The sequence below is a fragment of the Glandiceps talaboti genome, chromosome 18, assembly GCF_964340395.1.
Source record: "Glandiceps talaboti chromosome 18, keGlaTala1.1, whole genome shotgun sequence".
NCBI lineage: Eukaryota > Metazoa > Hemichordata > Enteropneusta > Spengelidae > Glandiceps > Glandiceps talaboti.
In genome coordinates, this window is record NC_135566.1 from 2,345,161 (window position 1) to 2,366,516 (window position 21,356).

The 21,356-nt window shown below is 36.9% G+C and overlaps 3 protein-coding genes across 3 annotated transcripts; all 3 read left to right on the top strand.

Annotated features, from left to right (window-relative positions):
- Positions 1-256: 256 nt before the first annotated feature.
- On the top strand, positions 257-9,690 carry LOC144449230 (cystine/glutamate transporter-like). The gene is made up of 9 exons (XM_078139739.1): positions 257-806; positions 3,374-3,499; positions 4,206-4,305; positions 5,087-5,255; positions 5,929-6,032; positions 6,558-6,669; positions 7,226-7,375; positions 9,052-9,226; positions 9,626-9,690. The coding sequence occupies exons 1-9, from the start codon at positions 257-259 to the stop codon at positions 9,688-9,690; spliced, it is 1,551 nt and encodes a 516-aa protein (XP_077995865.1).
- Positions 9,691-16,755: 7,065 nt separating this feature from the next.
- LOC144449231 (uncharacterized) lies at positions 16,756-19,958 on the top strand. Its single transcript, XM_078139740.1, has 5 exons — positions 16,756-16,933; positions 17,352-17,401; positions 17,871-19,180; positions 19,356-19,518; positions 19,893-19,958. The coding sequence occupies exons 1-5, from the start codon at positions 16,756-16,758 to the stop codon at positions 19,956-19,958; spliced, it is 1,767 nt and encodes a 588-aa protein (XP_077995866.1).
- A 209-nt stretch (positions 19,959-20,167) lies between these two features.
- Positions 20,168-20,833, top strand: LOC144449521 (uncharacterized). The gene is made up of 2 exons (XM_078140064.1): positions 20,168-20,368; positions 20,543-20,833. The coding sequence occupies exons 1-2, from the start codon at positions 20,285-20,287 to the stop codon at positions 20,792-20,794; spliced, it is 336 nt and encodes a 111-aa protein (XP_077996190.1). The 5' UTR covers positions 20,168-20,284; the 3' UTR covers positions 20,795-20,833.
- Positions 20,834-21,356: the final 523 nt, after the last annotated feature.

Here is a 21,356-nt window from a genome sequence, read left to right on the forward strand (position 1 = left end):
ATCATCCGCGGTCCTAAAAATAGTCATTTCAAGTTCAATTTCCGTTTCCGGAAGGTACAAAGAAAGTCTTGTGAAATGATGACGTCAGTTGGCTAACATATGAAAGGCACAGAGGCGGATTTTGAGATAAAGAATTGCAGTCGTGTACACAGTTTTGAAAATACTAGTAGCTCCTTCAATCATTTTTCCAGAATCCTTTTGGATTCTCAAAACTAAACATCGATATCCCTGACAAGTTGTTACACTTTCTACCAACATGTCTGAATTAACGCCTCAAACAAGTTCGCAGAACAACATGGAAGAAGTCGATAGAAACTTGGGTACGGGTACAACAAATGGAAGCAAGATACTGAAGAATGGCAAGAGCAATGATGGGGAAGATAACGTATCTGACAAAGTGGTGTTGAAACGACAACTCAGTCTATTCTTTTGCGTTATGATTATCGTCGGTACAACTATCGGATCGGGCATTTTCATATCACCCAAAGGTGTTCTTCGTAATTCAAAGTCGGTAGGTTTGTCGCTAGTTGTCTGGACTTTGAGTGGTATATTGTCAATCCTCGGTGGACTAACATACGCGGAGCTTGGCACCACGTTTGGCAAATCAGGTGGAGATTATGCGTATATCCACGAGGCTTTTGGTCCGTTACTCGCATTTTTGGTCGTCTGGATCAAGTTCATTATCTCAGGACCAGTAGGGGGTGCTATCCTGTCCATTACCTTCGCAACGTATCTGATGAAACCATTCTTTTTAGAGTGTGAAGTCCCAAAGATGGCGGTGATGATGATCGCCGTGGCTTCTACAAGTAAGTATTAGGTGACCGAATTCAAGCGATAGCCTTTTGTACACTTTGTTCTTATATTGATTAAACACCCTTTCAAACATTTATACAGGATAAGCTATCGAAAGTTGCCAAAACGGCCTGATAGTTGATCAAATCATATAATAAAATGGCATAACATTTATATTCGTGACGATTCTTGATCAATAAAAGCCACTTTTACAGAATTACATATCAGACACTAAAGTAAGATTTCGATCAACATCTAAAATATAGAACATTTTTTATCAAACCTGTCAGATACAATAAATGTCGCTTATCGTTTTGATCAAGAGCAAAGCAATACGGTCATCTTTCAAAATATTATTTTTTGACGTACAGCAACACTCACTTTAAATTCCATCAATTAATTGGGAACTTACAATCCAGACTGAGCATGCTCAGATGCAAAGGACTATGGGATTATCTGTGGTTATCGTAATACCTAATCTGGAGCTACTGATAAAATTAACCTCCCACAATGGTCAGGGTAACTCTGAATTGATTATTTGTGGTTACAAACAATGTCTCAACATTGTTTACAATACTGATTGATTAGTATTTATAACCACATTTCCCGCGATGCAACATTCAACATGACGGGTTTGCAAGTTCCCTATTGGGACAACATGATTTGATTAAATTATTTATTAACAAGGTGTGTGTAAAGAAACCATAAAGTTACCTTTTCTATGTCCATGTGATGCTTTGTAGGATATGATATTCTCTTTTTTTTAACGTCATCATTGTTAATGTGGTATGTTGGATTCCAGAGACCAAATGTTCTGATTGTTTGCTTTGCCCCCATACGCAATTGTCTAAGATTAAAGGTCGACATTATGTGTCTAACATTGTTACTTTCTCCATTTCTACATGGGGGATTGTTTACCTAGTTCTAAATGTGTTGAAGCATGTTCTTCGTCCCTTTGTCCTTGCACTCGACATGTGTCAGAAATAAACTGTTGTACATACTCAAATAGTATTGTAGTTTAGAATACGAATTCCTATTTATCTGAACTGTGCAACCTACCCTGGAAAACTTTAACCTTTAAAGAATATACCCAAAGTATTTGCACTAGAGATGTTCATCACTATAAGAATGATTAGCTGGTAAATTCGTTTTGGGGTGAGACGTTGGAGAATGTCTTGCCAACAGATTAGAAAACAAACTGTAGAATATACCCCAAGTATTTGCACTGAAAAAGTTCATCACTATAAAGAATGATTAGCTGGTAAATTCGTTTTGGGGTGAGATGTTGGAGAATGTCTGGCCAACAGATTTGAAAACAAACTGTCAACACTCCTTCTTATGTCATACAGTTTACCTTGCCACATGTATTAATTTGTCACTTTTAAGGACGAATTAGTAAATTCATTGCTGTGATGCTCGTGAATGTAAAACTACACTCCCTTATCACACCACACAACCAGAAATGGTGAGTTTTTATCGCATAAAGCATTTATTTTTCTCTATCAAATTCAACACCACTAGGTTTCACCGGGTTATCACAGCAGCACATTAGATTAAATTTGACATCTAGTTTTTGAACGTTGAACGCCCTTATCGATTTTACAGTGTTGACCCCGACTAGCAAATGATAAATGTATATTAAACACAAATAGATTGAAAATTCGTCCTTAAAAGTGACAGCAATGTGACACGCGAACAACGACGAACTTTTCAGGCTAAAACAAACACGGATTGATATAAAAAGTAAGACAACTGATTTTAATAATTCAATTTTTATCTTATTTCATTACAACACATTTATCAAACCAACATAAATTGGCAAGTCTTTACAAAATCAGTCGCATTTGAACCAGTCTCGAGTTGTGTGCGAGTATTAGCGACGACAGAACACAATTTTCTGATATTCACAAAGTGTTGATGTTGACGCGAGGTCACAATGAACTCTCAGCTGTCATGAAGTAATACTTATAACAAATGTTTGCATTTCACGAATAGTATTCTGAGATGACAACTGCATTAAGTCATTAAAAGATCAACAGTGTCAAATAATGACTAATTGCAGGCAGTTGGAAGAACAATGGCGCTATCACATTATTTAGATACTCTTCATATTTTGTCAATATTATTTGTATTAAATTAAAGTAACACCAATTTTTGGTGTATTCATTTATGGTGTTGATGATTTTATTATCCAATCATTTGAGTATTGTATAATTTATTTTTGTAAGAATTTAAATTGGAATAAAGTATGGATTTACTTGAGAAGCCAAGGTGGTAAAGTGTACAAGTGGAGATATGATAGTGATACGAGTATAGTTACACGATCTGCCAGCTAAGTGCGGAGATCAAAAAGTAACATGAGTACCGCGATTCCCCTCTTTTTGTGAGTGAAAATAGAATCTCGCGTATTTGTCCTTTGTGACATTAGTAAAAAGTTGAAGACATTTTGATTGATTTTAATACATTGTCAATACAATTGAATCCTAAATATTTCAACATTTATTTAGTGTCTATTCGTTGTCTATTTACAGTGTCTATTCGTTTGTCTATTTACAGTGTCCATTTTTAAATCTATTTACAGTGTCTATTCTGTTTATAAACAGTTGGAAAGTAAAAGCAGCCGCACAAGTTAATAACTTGTTTACTGTTGCCAAGACGACTGGGTTGGTTGTAATAATAGTGGCTGGAATAGTACAACTGTTTCTAGGTGAGATTCTAAATCACAGTCAATAATACCGCATTTAGCTTTAATATGAGAGGAACACGATCTTAAATCTCATCATTTGATGGCAATCTGATTAAAATCCGATGTAGATGTCGGCTAATCGTTCATTGCTATTTTACCTTCGTTATTTTACCTGAATTGACCTTCTTGGTACATGTTTACATTTTTTAGTCTGATCGCCTCCTCTAGAGGTCAATTCAGGCAAAATAACGAAGGTAAAATAGCAATGAACGATTAGCCGACATCTATATCGGATTTTAATCAGATTGCATTTGATGGATACAAAGAAATGCTACAAGTAAAGTAACTCATTTATTGGTACTTTAAGAAACTATATATTTTGATGTGTATACTAAGAAGACAATGCGAGAGAGAACCACTATCCATTTGATGATGTGGGGGATAATGTAATGAAAATATGGGTACCATGTGAATGTTTGAAATAGAGATAAAATGTTATCAAAATTTAGCTATTTTAAAATCCAATATGGCCGCCAAATCCAATATGGTCGCCAAATCCAATATGGTCGCCAAATACTCTGTCGACTTTACTGGATAATAGCAGATTGTCGATTTGCTTAAACACAGGAGGTAAAGTCTAGACGTAGAATTACATAATCCAAATTAACAACTTTACAAGAATCTGGTTGATGGTTATTCCTTGCACTATTTACTTTCTCCATCACAGGGAAAACACAATACTTGGAGAACTCCTTTGAGGGAGAGACACCCTCGATTCCTGACATCTCGCTAGCGTTTTACTCAGCGTTGTTTGCATATGGGGGATGGTATGTATGCAGTTTTAAAGATCTAATTCTTGTGTTTCCTCGTTTTCTTGACGAAGGAACCGTCAGAATGCATGCCTACCCTCGGTGTCACACCCATTGACGACCATACGGTAAGGTTCCGTTGGAAAGGGTGTTGTTTTTTTGTAATCCCATAAGATAGGAAAAAGGGTATACTGTCATCTTAAACAGATAAATATGGCAAAACGCCAGTTCAATTCCTCCCCAAATTTACGTAAACTTTGGTCCAGTGTTAAAATAAAAGATACCGTGGGATAAGTAAAATACAGTGAAATAAATGAAAATTATCGAGCAACCCGTGCACGGGGAAAATTAGATGCATCAAAGCAATCTATATTTATTTCTATGCGATACATTTTTAGTAATAGATTTAAGAGAAAGAGCAACTTTTTGGATGTGCGGTATGATATCTCTTTAGATTATTTTGGAGGTGTCGGAGGAGACCCCTCCCTCCCTCCCGTATCATTTCACACATAGTTGCCCCCCCCCCTCGCCCGCGCCTACAAATAAGTTGATTTGTTAGCAGTGATCATATCGTTTAACCTACCCTATCGTAACCAACCTATATGCAAAACCATAACCAAAGATATACCTCATACAACAAGTATACATTGTTCGCTATTACTGTATTAGAGTTGTATACTATTATAGCATCACATGCAATTCGTACGACCAGTTCAAGCATCGAAATGAAATAACTTGTTTTAAACATCCACCGTTTAACTGTTCCTCTATGTAACGGTTTGGAAATTTACATATGCAGGACAAACATGAACAGTATGACGGAGGAGATAACAAATCCAGCTAGAAACTTTCCGATTGCTGTCGTTGTTGCCGAAATGCTTATTACTGTACTGTATGTGACTGCAAACATAGCCTACTTGACTGCAATGTCTCCTGAAGAACTTCTAGCATCCGAAGCTGTAGCTCAGGTATTTAAATCAAAGTAGTCACGTGGTGTTCCGCAACCGCTAAACAGTTTAAATACACAAATCATCAAAGTACGGTATCATCAATTACTTTCCTATATCTATTTCACGTAGGAAGGTACGTCCACCCAACCACGGCCAAAAATAACGATGGCTCCCTTAAGTCATCGCAAGTTTTCAGCGCGCGCAGGCGTTCGTGTATATATGTATATGTGTGTGTGTATGTATGTATGTATGTATGTATGTATGTATGTATGTATGTATGTATGTATGTATGTATGTATGTATGTATGTATGTATGTATGTATGTATGTATGTATGTATGTATGTATGTGTATGTGTGTGTGTGTATGTATGTATGTATGTATGTATGTATGTATGTATGTATGTATGTATGTGTGTGTGTGTGTGGGTATGTATGCATGCCTGCCTGCCTGTCTGTCTGTCTGTCTGTCTGTCTGTCTGTCTGTCTGTCTGTCTGTCTGTCTGTCTGTCTGTCTGTCTGTCTGCCTGCCTGCCTGCCTGCCTGCCTGCCTGCCTGCCTGCCTGTCTGTCTGTCTGTCTGTCTGTCTGTCTGTCTGTCTGTCTGTCTGTCTGTCTGTCTGTCTGTCTGTCTGTCTGTCTGACCGTATGCATCCCGTCTCTGAACTGGTTTTTCTTTATTTATATCTTTCAGACGTTTGCAGAAAAGTTGTTCTCTTCCTTTGCCTGGGTAGTACCAGTAACTGTCGCTATATCGATATATGGCGCTGCACTTGGATCAACTATGTCAGGTGCAAGGTGAGGGTAGCAAGCATGTATTCAGTTTGGCTTGTTTGTAATATAATGTCCATACGCTGGTGTCATTCTTTATGTTAACAAAATGATTGTGGAAGTTATGAAGTTACTTTTTAGAGTGTAAGATACGTTGTGTTTCTCCTTCGGTCTCAAAGATCCGCTCTTAGTGTGTGTGTGTGTGTGTGTGTGTGTGTGTGTGTGTGTGTGTGTGTGTGTGTGTGTGTGTGTGTGTGTGTGTGTGATAGCTGGGAGGACGGAACGACTCTTCGTATCGACTCACTTTTGTACCGAACAAATAAAACGGCGAAATAACTTCCTAAATAACCAGTTAGAAAATCAATAATTCAACTGAACTAAGAAATGACAAGAAAAACAATTAAGAAAACAGTCCTAACAGCCAAAACATGACACTTGTGACGACTAACATTTAATGCAACATCACTTCTATTAAAATAGCCCGCTGCAAGAAAATGGCGCCCTTTAAAATTGCACATTTTATCACTTTAATTCATATTTTTCGTCGTTCAGAATTGTTTTTTCGAGTGCTCGTGACCGGCAACTTCCAGACGTGTTGTCTATGATTCACATCAACTACAGGACGCCAATGCCATCAATTTTGGCAAGAGGGAGTGCCTCCTTAGTAAGTTGTATTCAAATGCCCACTAGGAATTACTGATTACTGTACTTAATTTTGGCAAAAGGGAGACTCATTGCTTCCTTAGTAAGATGTAATCAAAAGTACACTATGAATTAATGGACTAAATTTTAACTTGTAAATTATTACATGTAGAACTAATCAATTAAAAAGTAAAGTCGAAAGATGCCCACCTGTATGTTTTACTAGTATGTGAGAAGTCAAAGCAATTGTGGCATCAATGAGTGTCTGATGTCATAGCCACAACAACTGACATGATTTTATGACAGTTGAACCTATCAAAACTTAAATCCACTCAAATCATAAATATACTTATGTTTCAAAAATATCACGAAATACATTTTCCCCGAACGAACTCTGACGTAATGAAAACAGGCCAATTCAACGTGGTGGTGGTGGTGGTGGTGGTGGTGGTGGTGGTGGTGGTGGTGGTGGTCGGGACTTACACGTGATTGCGACTCTAACCACAATACTTACAGAAACGCTTGAAGGTTTAATCATTACTTAAATTCTTATTTAATTTTTGTATCGGAAAATATAGCTTGTGCTGATTATTTCATCATTCGCTGGGGATGGTATCTATGAGCTGACGAATTTCACCATATTTTCCAGTTGGTTAATTCCACTGGGTTCAACTGCTGCCCTAATGTATCTGCGATGGAAACGTCCAGACATTTCTCGTCCATTTAAGGTAGAAAGTGTCATGATTGTTAAAGGGGGACGAAAGGGAAGCTGGTGTTAGCTTAACTGTATTTATTTTTGCTTAGGGGCCCATAAAAGTTCTTTTCTACAACCCTGCGTCGTACAAACAAACTCTGTGTAGAGTTATGAAAATAGGTAAATCTGACTTAGTCTTAGAAGAGTCCTGCTGTACAGTGAAACATTGTTGGAAATAAACAAAGTGAGGGGAACATAATCTTCTAACTCTTAAATACTAACAATGCTGAAGCTACTGTTAATAGTTCAGACCACTTTACAAAAGAGAATAAGAGCTTTCCCAGATAATTGATAACTCTATTTTAGAGAGGTCACACGATGCAGAATTGTTGAAAAGGACTTTTCTGGGCCCCTGAGCATCATATCAACAGCTAAGATAAAACCAGCCTCACCTCATTCACAGATCCGGATATACTAGTAATATAAAGGCAACATTACTTCGTGTGTATGATTTGGAAGGGATGGTTAGATATATGTGGTGGGGGGGGGGGGATGATGTGTCTTATTTGAATACAAGCAGTTACCAACTCGACTGATGTCTTATACTAATACAAGCCACGACAGAGAAAAGAAGTATTCAATAACTATTGAACGCAATGCAAGTTTTACTTAGAAAAGAGAAAATTCGTTTCATCAAACAAGTTGTGTATATTTTTAGGACATAAATAAGATCATTTTGATACATCTGGGTTGTCTTGTGTTGAAAACAATTCGAAGTTAAAATATCACATTGATCTTTCTTTATGTGGAGTAAAATAAATATGATATGCTTAAAAACATAAACGTACCAAGTATTCCACCAAAGAAAGCTGTCGGTTTTATGTAACTATGGCTGTATAAGTCTCTAGACATTCGTGGTCTTAACTTAGAAACTGGGACAATAATATTGCAACTTGGAATGTGAGATAGTAACAATAACATTTTGGAAGGCAGGGATATAAAAGACATAATTGCATTGATCCGAACTACGTTTCTTCGGTGTACATAGGGATGCAGACCCGTTGTCCCCCGTCCTTTTGCCCCCCCCCCCGGCCCGTTGCCCCCAGATCACAATAATGCACAATTGAATGTTAAAGGCCATTTCAGCATTTAAGGGTGACACGTGAATATTTTACATAACATTAAAGACACGTTGATTTGTGAAAAAAACGGTTAATCCAGAACACTTTTCAAAGATATTATTATTTTGGCTAACTGATCAAATATTTCATGTCTGACTCAGTACATTTCCATATCTCTTTTGGGTAACGTTGTTTTCATTTAACCCTCTTTACTTGTACTGGATAGGCGCTTGTGTGCCAAGAATTCAGTTGAGAGCTGTCCCTCCTGCCTGGGTTCATATCAATGCAGGAGGAAACTGAAGTACCTTGGGAAACGTGTGGTTTTTGGTAAAGTCAAACTGAACTAGTCTGTAAGGTACGCCGTGACGGGGCGCCCTCACACATCAGCGTGAGGGAAACCGGTGAGGGCGGAACGTCACGATGTATTTTACAGTCTCAACTGATCGAAAGTCGTTTTACTTACAGCGTGGCAAATATAATAAAACCCAGACCTGGGCTCGAATCTTGGCCTTGGTGTTAAGAGGGGAACCAATCGACTGCCGACAACCCTATTTAACATGTTTATTATATAAAAATAATTCCTTCGTAGGTTCCACTTATAATACCTATAATCTTCTTTGTATGGGTATTATACCTGGAGGTGACTGGACTGGTTGGAGCACCACTTGAAGCTTGTATTGGGCTTGGAATAATTCTTACGGGTGTACCAGCTTACTACTTTGGAAAATGGAAAAACAAACCACGCTGGTTCCTAAAGCTATCGGGTAAGCAAGCAAGCAGTAGCTTTTTTCTTTGCTATTGGAGAGTCGTGAGATATGCTTCTGCTAAATCATTTGACGCGGTAAGAAAAAGATGAAAGAAAACAGGCTTTCGATGTAGTCTTGATATATAGAAATGTGATCAACTGTAAATGCTACATTCTCGCAAGCATATTTTTCCATTGACGAAACTAATATTATTACTTCTTTGGGGTACATTTTGGACGGTGCCATAGATAGGGAGGTGGTTTTACGGCGATGTTAATACAACACATAATGCTATTGTCGGTAGATGAGTAAATCTTGCAGTAAAAAAAACGCTTGAAAAAACTTTTTTTTTCGAAGAATTTTGACGATATAGTACTAGTATCTCAAATTTTTAAATCGTTGTATTGTTACTTCCAGATGCAGTTGGAAAGTTTGTACAGCGGTACTTACTCGTGGTTAGACAGGAAGAAAAAACCTACTAACAACGTCAACCTTTCCAGTTGATTTGCCCACCTGCCTCAATCGAATCAAAACGTGTCCTGGAACGAGGATGAGTGTTGCTCACAATTCGATTGAGTTCCTCTAATTTTGTTTCAATTAAACGTATTTAGTATATACAGCATGTGTGCTTTCGTTGTGAGATAACTACATCTGTGAAGATATTGTTAGATTGATGTTTTGCGAGGTCATCGTGAACTCTAAGCTGTCAGACTCATGAATTAATACTTAGAACAAATGTTTGCATTTTTAGGTATTAGCTTTTGGGTTTAAGATTTTTAACCCGAAATCACACATATACACTATAGGTGACATCTCTGGGCCATCAAATACCAAGACACTCAAAACTGCAGTTTTTAACTTAAGTCGTGGTACACAGCACATCACATCCACACGTGCGCTCATACTATACGAGGTTGACTTTTGTGGACTTAAAATGACACTGCCACTAAGTGGCAAATACGTAACATAATATGTAACAATAACGATGTTCCGTACACTGTACTTTTTGCACACCATTTTGATCTTGTTGTATATGCTGCCCTCTCCCCTTACGAATATTATGGTACATTATGGGGACGTAATTTCTTTGAAATTTTCAATGCATGATAGGATCTTGTGACTGGAGCAATATGACGATAAAGGCTGCAAAGTGTGATGACTGTCAAGGACTTACGAATACTATATACGAACTTTCTTTTTAATTAATGGAGATTTAAAAGAGCAACATAATCAACTCAAAATACGTACCAGCTTTTTCTGTTTTGTTCGAATTAATTACACTAAATACAGTCCATAGAATGGGTGTTATCGGTGTAAGGTATACCATTATTTGAGAGTTGTGGACACGAATAAACATGTTGGTTGTTCATAATACTGTTACGCCCTCTATAATCTGGTCGACATAAATTTATTGTATGCATGCGTACAACATATGCATATGTACTAACCGGTGTCCTTGTTTTGTCCACTGTTTTGTCTTCAAAATTTGACATTTTCTTTTTTCGTGTTTTAAAAAAATTTCCATTTCAATTAAAAGACTTGGTCCATGGGAACCCGAGGACATTGTTATCAAACAGAGCTATTGTTAGTCTCAATGAAATCAATTACAATACCTTTTTATAAGGTATCGTGAAATTATGTTTGTCAAATATGCCTCATAGTTTAGCCTCTAAACAATGATATTGTCACTATTTGTGAGCTCACCAGTAGTGAATTAGGTGCCTTTATGTGTCTCAATAATGAGGCTCTTTCTCCAATCGCCGGCCATCAAGGGCAATTCGGCTAGAAGATTACAGTGGAGGCGATAGATATAGCAAACAATAGAACCATGAACAATGCCACGGTTGTCGCGTATGTATATGCTGTTGTGTACACGCACTTAATCGCGGACAGTAGACAGCACCCATAACATTCTGCCTCGACAGTTCAGCAGAGTGTGTACGGTAAAGGTGTACGGGATTCAATGCGGTACGTCTGTGGACGCTACACAGTTACCCTGTTTATTGAGTGTCGGAAGGGGATACCATGTTCACAACGGACTCAATTTGTTATTTCAAATATAATGGTGGATAGCAGAGGGTAAAATACCTGGTCGCTAACGCAGACTCGACGTCATTATCATCGTACATATTGCTCGTAAAACTCTATGCTTGACGACTCAATGGGGGAAACATGTAACTTCTCCATACGGAGGGATCTCACCGCTGAGCTCAGTGGGAACCCAACAAGAGAAATGTGCGTGTGTTCCACACTGGACAGTTTGACGGATGAGGAGCTGTGTGGCTGGGATGTTAATAATTGGGTTGGCTGTTCAAGTGCCAGCAAACGATCGGCGAGGAAAAGCAATAGACTCAGTAATGGTGGTCAAAAACAAGACATGCATACGCCGCCACAGATACCTTTATTTATGAGGGACCTTAATCACCCTCCTGAGAAACCCTACAAATTCAGGCATTTTGTGGACCCAAGGTATTACATGACTGATTACAGAAGACGTTGTATAGTTCGTGATGAAAATCTTACAAGTATGAATTTTGGATTTGATTCAGAGAATAGCGCAAACATGTTACCCGACCCATATGAATTTAAGATAAACAAGTACAGGTAAGTATAATATGTAATGTATACAGAAACAATTGAGACACATTTCTTAGTTTGTTGTATGTAACCGAAAAACAGTTGAGAGATTCAACAGTAAGTATTGTGTTACCTGTAGGGCGATGTTTTGGTGTTGTTACTGGACGTACGGGACGAAAACATACACTTAAAGTATGTATATGGTACATACAACGAGTTTGTCAGCAGTGTTCACTGAGTACATATACACCCTGACGATCGCGAGATAACGCCTCTGGCTAGGACACAGTAACAATAAAATGTTAACAAATCGAGATACACAAAACGTCAAACAAAGTTCCATTTATGTGTTATATATACGACACATAAAAGTAACAGATGTGGGGGTAATTACAGTTGAATACGAGTTTTTCAGCGTAAGCCTTACATTCTTTTCATGTTTGCATCGTTTTAACTCATTTTAGTTTGTCCCGAGAGGTCATGAAATTTTGACATAAATTTGAAAGCAAGCGATGACCAGAATTGCTGGTAGCAATCCTCTTAAAACGTTAATAGTGTTTATAGAAAATCTCCCCGCTGTTGCATTTCCCAATAATGATCGATGTCGTTTTGAATACAGGTTACAGAGGACACAAATGAACCACACAGGTGGTTTTCAATACACTACCATTTTAAGTCGAGGTTGTGTTTACAGAATGTCCAAATAAGCTTGAACAGAATCGATATCATGTTCACAGAACGTTGCACTGGTGTAAATTCCAACACGGTGTGTATTTCTAGCCGCTCTACCGTTAGGTAAATTAATTGAATTCGAGGAGCCTCGTGAAAAGAAATGTCAGAGTAAGCGGATGTCCATTGAATTCAGTTATTACCGTTTACGTTCATCCATTATAGGGTCGTCGCAAATTAGCGAACTACAATACCATTGATGATATTGTAGTGTATACACGGTCATTCCTGCTACAAATCTCGTGTTACCAGGTGTACGTAGTTATGAAACGAAAGGAAATCTAGATAATAGTCTTGAAGTTTGGATTCGAATGAAACCTTGAATTTATTGACAGAAATTAAAAAGACAACAATATTTTGTCAAATGAAACGACGTGGTCATAAAACAAAACAGACAAAAGAATACCATCCAAGTCTGAACATTACAATACATTACGAGTAGCAAATATATGCTTTAATAATAAATAGTTCGGTGTGGAAATGTCTCACCGGGGTGAATGGCACAGTACTTTCAAACAATGATACGTTGTGATCGGGAAAATCTGGGCGTTGGACAAGTTGCTTAGTCTTAATATGATCGACGAGAAAAAGGCAGTGTTCGCTGTGTCTCTGTGATATTATCGAAGTTTTTATTTCAACCTTTCATGTTTTGTATTAGCCATTACAGTATAGATAACGGTTGACATCGAAACAGTAACCATGCACCTCCGTTTCTAACGTAAACCGATGTGCACTTTGGGTCACTAAAAGTATTCCAACCTCATTTCGTGTATCTTCGCAACATGATGCTTGCATCGTTAACCTCTCTCGCTGATAATTGAGCGGGGTCAAAACTGCAATCACTCACCATAAGATAAGTACGTGTGGTGGAACGTAAATTGTATGCGACACACACTTTTTGATAGGCTGACATCCCCACTGGTGACTATTGATCCATCCACTCTTACATGTATCCCAACTTACATGCAGCCAAGAAACAACGTAACATACATCACAATGTTGAATCAAAGCGCCGTATGGTTAGATGATTTCATTCAAGTAGGTGTATCAGCAAATACGTCTTTTGAAGTTAGATCATCGACAACAACTTAGTTAACTACAATAACTTGAAATATGTACGTGCAATTTACAGTAATCATTTACTACAGTCACACAAATATTCAATGATATAGGATGTAATATCAGGTGGTGTGTGTGTGTGTGTGTGTGTGTGTGTGTGTGTGTGTATGTATGTATGTATGTATGTTTGTATGTATGTATGTATGTATGTATGTATGTATGTATGTATGTATGTATGTATGTATGTCTGTCTGTCTGTCTGTCTGTCTGTCTGTCTGTCTGTCTGTCTGTATGTATGTATGTATGTATGTATGTATGTATGTATGTATGTATGTATGTGTGTGTCTGTGTGTTTGTTTCTGAATTGACTTTTGTGTGTGTTTGTTTCTGAATGGACAAAAGTCAGTATTGAATAATTCTATTGTAAATGCGGACAAAAATGGCTTGAATCGTCGACTACATTTGCGTCGTCAGTGGGCTTTTTCAATACGTTCCATAATTATGATACTACTGCAACACACTAATTGCAGACAACACTTACATGTCAAGTTTAAAGCATCGTCAGATACATTGATTAACGATAATATTAAACCCCAAAATACCTTGGCTATCTCTAATGGTAACTCACATATTTCAACCATATACAAAAAAAATAAACGCGTTCAAATATGTACACCTTGTCATGTACACGTCACGTTATTCTGCGGGGAAAAAATGTGAAATCTTTCCAAAAGCACGACATCGTCTGCTTCAACTGAAGGCCATGGTACACACAAATTAAATTATAACAAAGTACTCAAGTTTATTCAGTAATTTTGCAGAATAAGTCAAATGTATAAATTTAAATACCCTATCATTTAAGCGTCAGACTAGGTCGTGATTTTCTGATTACGTAATATCATATTTGCTAAATTAAAACTCTTACATTGTATATTGATTCACATGAACTAAGCTACTCGAAAATAGTCATTAATGTATTTATGTTGTCCTATCGACCCGCTTTAGATGCTTACACCGTGTTTCTGTCGCTAGATCACTGTATTGATGGTTTGATATTCGTATTCAGATCAGAATCTCTTACTGTCTATTGAAGATCAGGCAGGCATTAGAGAATGACAAAAAACTTTGAATGGTTGAGAATAATTGTACACAATCATACTCAATAAATATATCCACCGTATTTAAAGTATGTTGTAATGTGTTAGACCAGACCGTCTACAAAAATGGTTATGTGTTTGTAAGTATGTAGTATCATGTATGCAAAGTCATGTAACACTGTACAAGTATTATACACTGGTTGCCACAGCTGCATGGTTTTGCTATATTGAGTTGCTTCGAGTACTCTAGAGAAATTGTTTATTTTTCGAATGATGAAATATATCATGTAGTGGGGTTTGTCTTCGTAAAACTTTATTGCCCTATTCCATCGTCCATTTTGTTCCACGATTTGAATAAAGATAAAATAAATATTGGACCATTTCCTTTATGACTCGGAGCTGATGATGTGATTATAGATCGAATTTTGTTTTACATTACATTTAGTTTGGTATACCATTAGAAATAACATAAAAACTCTATTCAATGTATTACATAATGAATAATCAATACCGGAAAACATTTCATCGCAGTGACTCTGGACAATTCTTGTCATTCAGGTATAAATGTTCACTGCTATCTGACTTTTGTCTCAACACCTCCACATCTCTATATATTTAGAACGGAAAATTGACGCCTCGCATTAGCTTCTTAAAATTGATACTAGTAATGTTTATTAATAGTACCCATCATGATCTTTCGTAATTTGTTTGTTCACAATAGATTCGAGACACCATGTACACAGCCTTGTCATATAGCTTAAAGGAAGACCAGAGCACAAATATACGTGTCACAGAAGCTGTAACTTTGTGTAACGTGTCTACCTTATGGTTGTTTTATTTCATCAGCTGGTGAAAACGTGTATTATGACAAAGAAAAGATATACCTGGTGTTACCTATTAAAAGTGCTACGTTCTGTTACTAACGCCCCATTTTCACCTACATGTGAAATCAGTTTACAAATACACACACACACGCCCACACCCACGAAAATTTGTTTTGGAGCAAATTGGCGTAGACAAACCATGTTGAATGTGGTTAAGTATATATACAGAGAGGCTTGGTGACCTTGTTGCATTTTCGAATGTTTGATACAAAAATATAATTTTCGTATCACATCTAAATATCTGGTTTGAGTTCTACCATTATCTGGATAGTAGTTGAAATAACAGAACATCAGAATATTGCAATATGAAACAAAAGTAATTAAAACCAACAAAAATATCAATTACAGACTGTGTCCCTTAAAAAATCTTTACACAACGTATTATAAACTGATCGCCAACATCGCCTCCGATTACATATGGGTCACACACAAGTAGAAATCAGATATTAGTTTCTCTGTATTGTTATGCAAATAAGACGAAACGACGCGCGCCTCGCTCACTGAGTGACAGGACTTGATGACCGAAGCTTTGGAGCTGAACTAACGAAACTGTTTCTTTGCTACTTGTTATTAGTACAACAATATCGAATCAATAGTTCAAACCATCATTGAGGTAAGTGCTTTATACCACTCTTTGATAATTTTTATGAATGGTATTACATAAAATGACACTTTTTAGACTATTTAGAAAACTTCGTAAAAAATAAACGATCTATTCTTAGTTCAGATGAACGATGTATTTTCCCGCCATGAATATTTGTTATCGTCAACTTTGAAAACGTTTAGATATGTCGTAAATAACACCCTAACCTATAATTCCTACGAATGTTCATGAAAACTGTTTTTTCAAGGGTGGCTACAATCTTTCCTGATTGATGAATCATTGAATTATCGATAGTTTTACTGTATATATCGATGTACACGATGCATTGACGGTTATCTCATCTTCCACACATTTCCGGTTTAATGGTATTGTCCGTATTAAATATGCTAAAGTAGGCAAAGCCTCAGACCACAAGCAACAACTACGTTCCTCATGTTCCTTGCGTTGTTCTTGAGTCACAGTGGAAATTGATGTGTGAATGAATTACGCTAATCGTTCACCTTTGCCCTGTAAACTTTTGTTGACACACAAGGTGACCCCTGACCTCACAGTAATCATGGCGCCCACTCATTTTGTGCACTTTCGCCGTCAACAGAAATGGAGAACCTGGATCCAACATCCAGTTTGGCGTCATCACAGACATCTAGTCAGGACCCAGACTATGTACCCGAGGAGACTGAGTCACCAGACCGACTTGGTGGGTATTTGCGAGGAGTTTCTCGTTCGAGTTACACTCTCCGACCTGACCTCACACGGGATTTAACCAAACATGTTGGTAAGTCCAGGTCTAAAAAAGTTTGTGTAGCTGTTACAAAAGTTGATTGTCGATCCTGTCATGATTCTATTAGTATAGTTTTGGCTGTATTCGTTTTTTAATGTGTAGTACTACATTAATACGGTGTCATCAGTATCTTTGAAAAGAAAAAAACCTCTTGAACTTGATAGGGGATGTAAACATACGGTAGATTTATGATGTAAACAAAGTCCATAATTTGCTAATGTCTGAAAAATGTCACCGTGTTGAACTTGTGTAGCGTTATGGATGATAGCATTGGTTTTAGTATAAAACTACAATCAGAATATTGAGTACATGACACACTTCAAAATTCCTGTATTACAGTACTATAATTTTAAATCTAGTTGTAACTCCCAGTCCCCCAGTTTTATGTTTTGTTTTGTTTTTACATTTGAAGTAAAGTTATTGACAGAAAATGTTCATCACATTGATAGATCAATTACAAAGGTAAATGTAATGCACAAGCATTTTACTATGAGGTTTCAATCTGTCTTTCATTGATAAATTTTCATCAGTAGCACAAATTCCATAGTTAACCTCTGTAGTAACTCTGGAACTATGTTGATCTGATGACGATTGTTGACAAGACAGATTGAAAGCTAAATACATTTGTACAAAAAAGTTCAGCTCCTTGTGTCTTGTAACCTTTGTAATTTCACATAAGTTATCTTTGTCAACTTGTTCCATCCTTTAAAGACAGACACCCTACTTTAGGATGTTTTTACATGTATAGATGTATTAGAAACCAAGTCCTCAAAGTGTTGATATCATTATATTTATTATCAAACTAATTATCATTTTCATCTTTTTTTCATTCAGATGATTCTTTTACTTTTAAAGTTGGAGTATGTCCAGTTTGTGAACCCATATTAACACAAGCAGCTGTTGGATTCTTTACCATCCAACATTGTTGCAGTACACTCAAAAAAAGAAAAAAGCACACCTGGAACCCCTTAAAACAGACAACAGACAATGGAGGAACATCATAGAAGAAAATAAATGGATTAGAGGAAGTTTATTTGACCCTGCAGGAAATTATTTATTCTGCCAAGAGTGTATTGTCAGTGTGCTTGGTGTATCACGCCAGCGATTGGCCAGCCAAAGAAATATCAAACAACAAGAATTCCTAAATCCAGTGGTGTCATTAAAAAAGAAAGATGTCCTCCTTCAGAAACTGGAGAAGTACGTTCTTATTCCAGACCCAACTGTAGACTGGAATGACTGGTGGACCGGTGTCTGTGAAGAGGATGAAGTGGAGGTCAGACAGTTTTCAGCCCGACATGGTCTGGAAGGGAGATTGTCAAACAACAATAAAACTGTTCTGAAGGAACAATTCCTAACATTTGCTGATGCAAACTCCTATCCAACAGGTCGTCATGAAGAACACAAGGGTCCTTTGTTCTACTTTTTACCAGTATTTACCCGATTGTCTATTCCCAGGATTTCAGAGAATAACTATGAAACTAAACTGAAGCATTCTTTCATTGGTGTCTTCAACTCCAATCAGCAACAGCTTGGAAGAGAAACTGTAAGTAGCAGTGCAGCAGAGGGCTGGTTATCTCAGTACAGAAGCCGTCATTCAATTCACCCACACAAATCAGACTACTGCAATACTTGCAAAGAGGTCAGCAAAGAAATCTGTACTAAATCCACAATAGTACAGAGAATGACAGAGTGTGGTGATACTGATGAGGGAGAATTACTGAGGATAAAAACAACCATAGACAGTCTAAAGTTGCATATAGCAGAACATAAAGAAAAGGCAACTATAGCACAGCACTTCTATAAACAGTCTTGCAATACAGCATGGCAAAGTCAGCAAATGATTGAAGATTTGGAAAGTAAAGATGTAAGAACTGATGAGGAAGAAATAACACTCCTTGAAGAGAAAACAAATTATGTTGCTTGCTTTAGCATTGACTACAAAATGGTTGTCACTGTACCACAATGGCATTTGACACCACAACCAGCCATATCATATTACAAGATGAAGCTTTGTGTTGATGAAGCAGTCATTGTTCATCATAATTTTGGCAAGGCATATTCCTACATATTTGATGAAAGGTGTGGACCAAAAAATAGCAACCACACATTATCAATTTTAGACAAGCACATGAGGAGTTTGGATCTATCCTGGACAACAAAGGCCATGGTATTCATGGATAATGCTCCAAGTACTAACAAAAACACATGGCTAGTTTGCTGGATTAAAGAAATGATGGAAAGGTTAGTCAGTTTGATATCATGTATTTGTACACACTAATTGTCTTGTTCAATAAACTAAACTGATACATGAAATTAATATCAAAATGTATTCAGTATTGATGATTTTAGTGCACATTTATCAATGTTCAACTATGCATGTTTGTAACACCATAGCATTTACTTTCTTTATTTTCAGACATGAAACTCTGCAGTATATCAGAATCTGTTTTTTGCTTGCTGGACATTCAAAGTTTATGCCTGACTGGATATTTGCATGCATGTCATCATCAATGAAGAAATGTGATATCTTCAATACCCATGACATTGAAACTGTGGCATCAACATACAGTGAAGTAAAGGTATTGTTTACTAGTATATGTATCATTGTTATTTTGTTTTTAACACATGACATTGGCACAGTAAGTCTGAAATAGCTGTAAATGGACTAGCCCAGAGACTTCTGTTGGTGTTATTATAATAGCTATCTACACTAAACCAATTCACATGCACATTGAAGCACAGGGATGTGTTTTGAAATTACTATCAACAGCACTGTTAAAATCCAAGTCAAGCTCACATTAGTTCAGGCACTTGTTATACACCATCTTGCCACATATGTGGTGATGATTGCATCATTTAGGATCCATTTAGCTCAAGCAGAGCAGTTGGTAGTAATTTCAAATTCAAAATACATTTTATTTATTTTAAGTACATATGCCTTTGCTTCATGTAGGGATATACCATAGTAACACAAAGACATCTCTGGGCTATACCTGGCCTAACGATGACAATTACATGATTATCTTCTCTGTCTGAAGATTATATGGGAACTAAATCAAAAGCTAGGTTTCATGAAAGATTGAGTTACAGCTTTAAGTGATCTATTCTAAGACATTAGGGTAGTGTTCTCATTGATATAACAGTGCTCTTTAAAGTAGAAATTATGATAAAACAATCTTAAGGAAAATAGATTTGAGCTTTATCATTTTATGATTGAATTTGTATACTTTTGTTATCGTTATTGAGTAGATCCTTTCTGAGACTGACTTTGCTGACTGGCGTACATCATTACGGTTCCACTATGGTAGCTTAGTGGTTCATGGTATTGGTAGCTATCACGATATCATGGGAGAAAGACAAGATGGTGCAGTTGTTGTCTTGGCAAGAGATAACTTAGACAGTGGTCCATGGAAGAATATAACACCACAGGTAATATACTGGCACTTTAGTGTATTATGGTTTATATCTCTATTACAATTCTTTACTTTATGTACAGTACCAGCTTTACATTCATTTTACATTTATGTGATGTTTACAAGAATAGAATTTTATTTTAGAATGACATGTACTTCATAATTAAAAATATCTTAATTCATTTTGTAGATGACAATTGAGGGGACAGCCTACCCATCTGAAAACATCACACCAAGAGCTCTTAAACCTGAAAAGGTAAAACAACTTCATGAAATGTATGATCGTTTCATTCCTGATGATAAAAGGCTTGACTTCCTTCCAGCACCAGTTCACATTTATATAATACCCCCTGCAACTGAAACACAACAGCAACAAGATCCATCAGCAGCATTAGGCAAGCAACACATGGATGCTCTAAAGATGGCAAGAAGAAAGAAATAGTTCATTTTAATTTCACCTGATATTGTGTTTCCTTGAAAGAGTGGAAGAAAATATCTTTTTGAAGCTTTGATACAACTGAAACGCTTAAAGTGTGTTCTCGTCAATTGTAATAAGTGATACTATATTGTAATTTACCATTTTAAAAATCATTAGATTTCAGTCATTTTGTCTAAGTCATCCAAGCTACATGAATAAGGACCTCACCTGGTAGGATAGAGATTTTAATGTGAAGGATTTAATCCTGACTGTTGTCAGTGGTAGAATGGATTATGTGCTCTCAGGGGAGTTGAAGAAGTACAATGGTTATACCATAATATGTCTCTGCTAGGGGTATAAATGGTTGTACCATAACATGTCTCTGTGCTAGGTGTATAAGTGGTTATATCATAACATGTCTCTCTGCTAGGGGTATAAGTGGTTATACCATAACATGTCTCTGCTAGAGGTATAAGTGGTTGTACCATAACATGTCTCTCTGCTAGAGGTATAAGTGGTTGTCTCTGTGCTAGGGGTATAAGTGGTTATACCATAACATGTCTCTGCTAGGGGTATAAGTGGTTGT

Coding starts and splice junctions, on each gene's coding strand:
- LOC144449230 (XM_078139739.1), top strand. CDS start 257: ATGTCTGAATTAACGCCTCAAACAAGTTCGCAGAACAACATGGAAGAA. Junction 4,306..5,086: donor TTGTTTGCATATGGGGGATG/GTATGTATGCAG, acceptor TTACATATGCAG/GACAAACATGAACAGTATGA. Junction 6,033..6,557: donor TCAACTATGTCAGGTGCAAG/GTGAGGGTAGCA, acceptor TTCGTCGTTCAG/AATTGTTTTTTCGAGTGCTC.
- LOC144449231 (XM_078139740.1), top strand. CDS start 16,756: ATGGAGAACCTGGATCCAACATCCAGTTTGGCGTCATCACAGACATCT. Junction 19,181..19,355: donor ATTAAAGAAATGATGGAAAG/GTTAGTCAGTTT, acceptor CTTTATTTTCAG/ACATGAAACTCTGCAGTATA. Junction 19,519..19,892: donor CAACATACAGTGAAGTAAAG/GTATTGTTTACT, acceptor TGCTTCATGTAG/GGATATACCATAGTAACACA.
- LOC144449521 (XM_078140064.1), top strand. CDS start 20,285: ATGGGAGAAAGACAAGATGGTGCAGTTGTTGTCTTGGCAAGAGATAAC. Junction 20,369..20,542: donor GGAAGAATATAACACCACAG/GTAATATACTGG, acceptor TTCATTTTGTAG/ATGACAATTGAGGGGACAGC.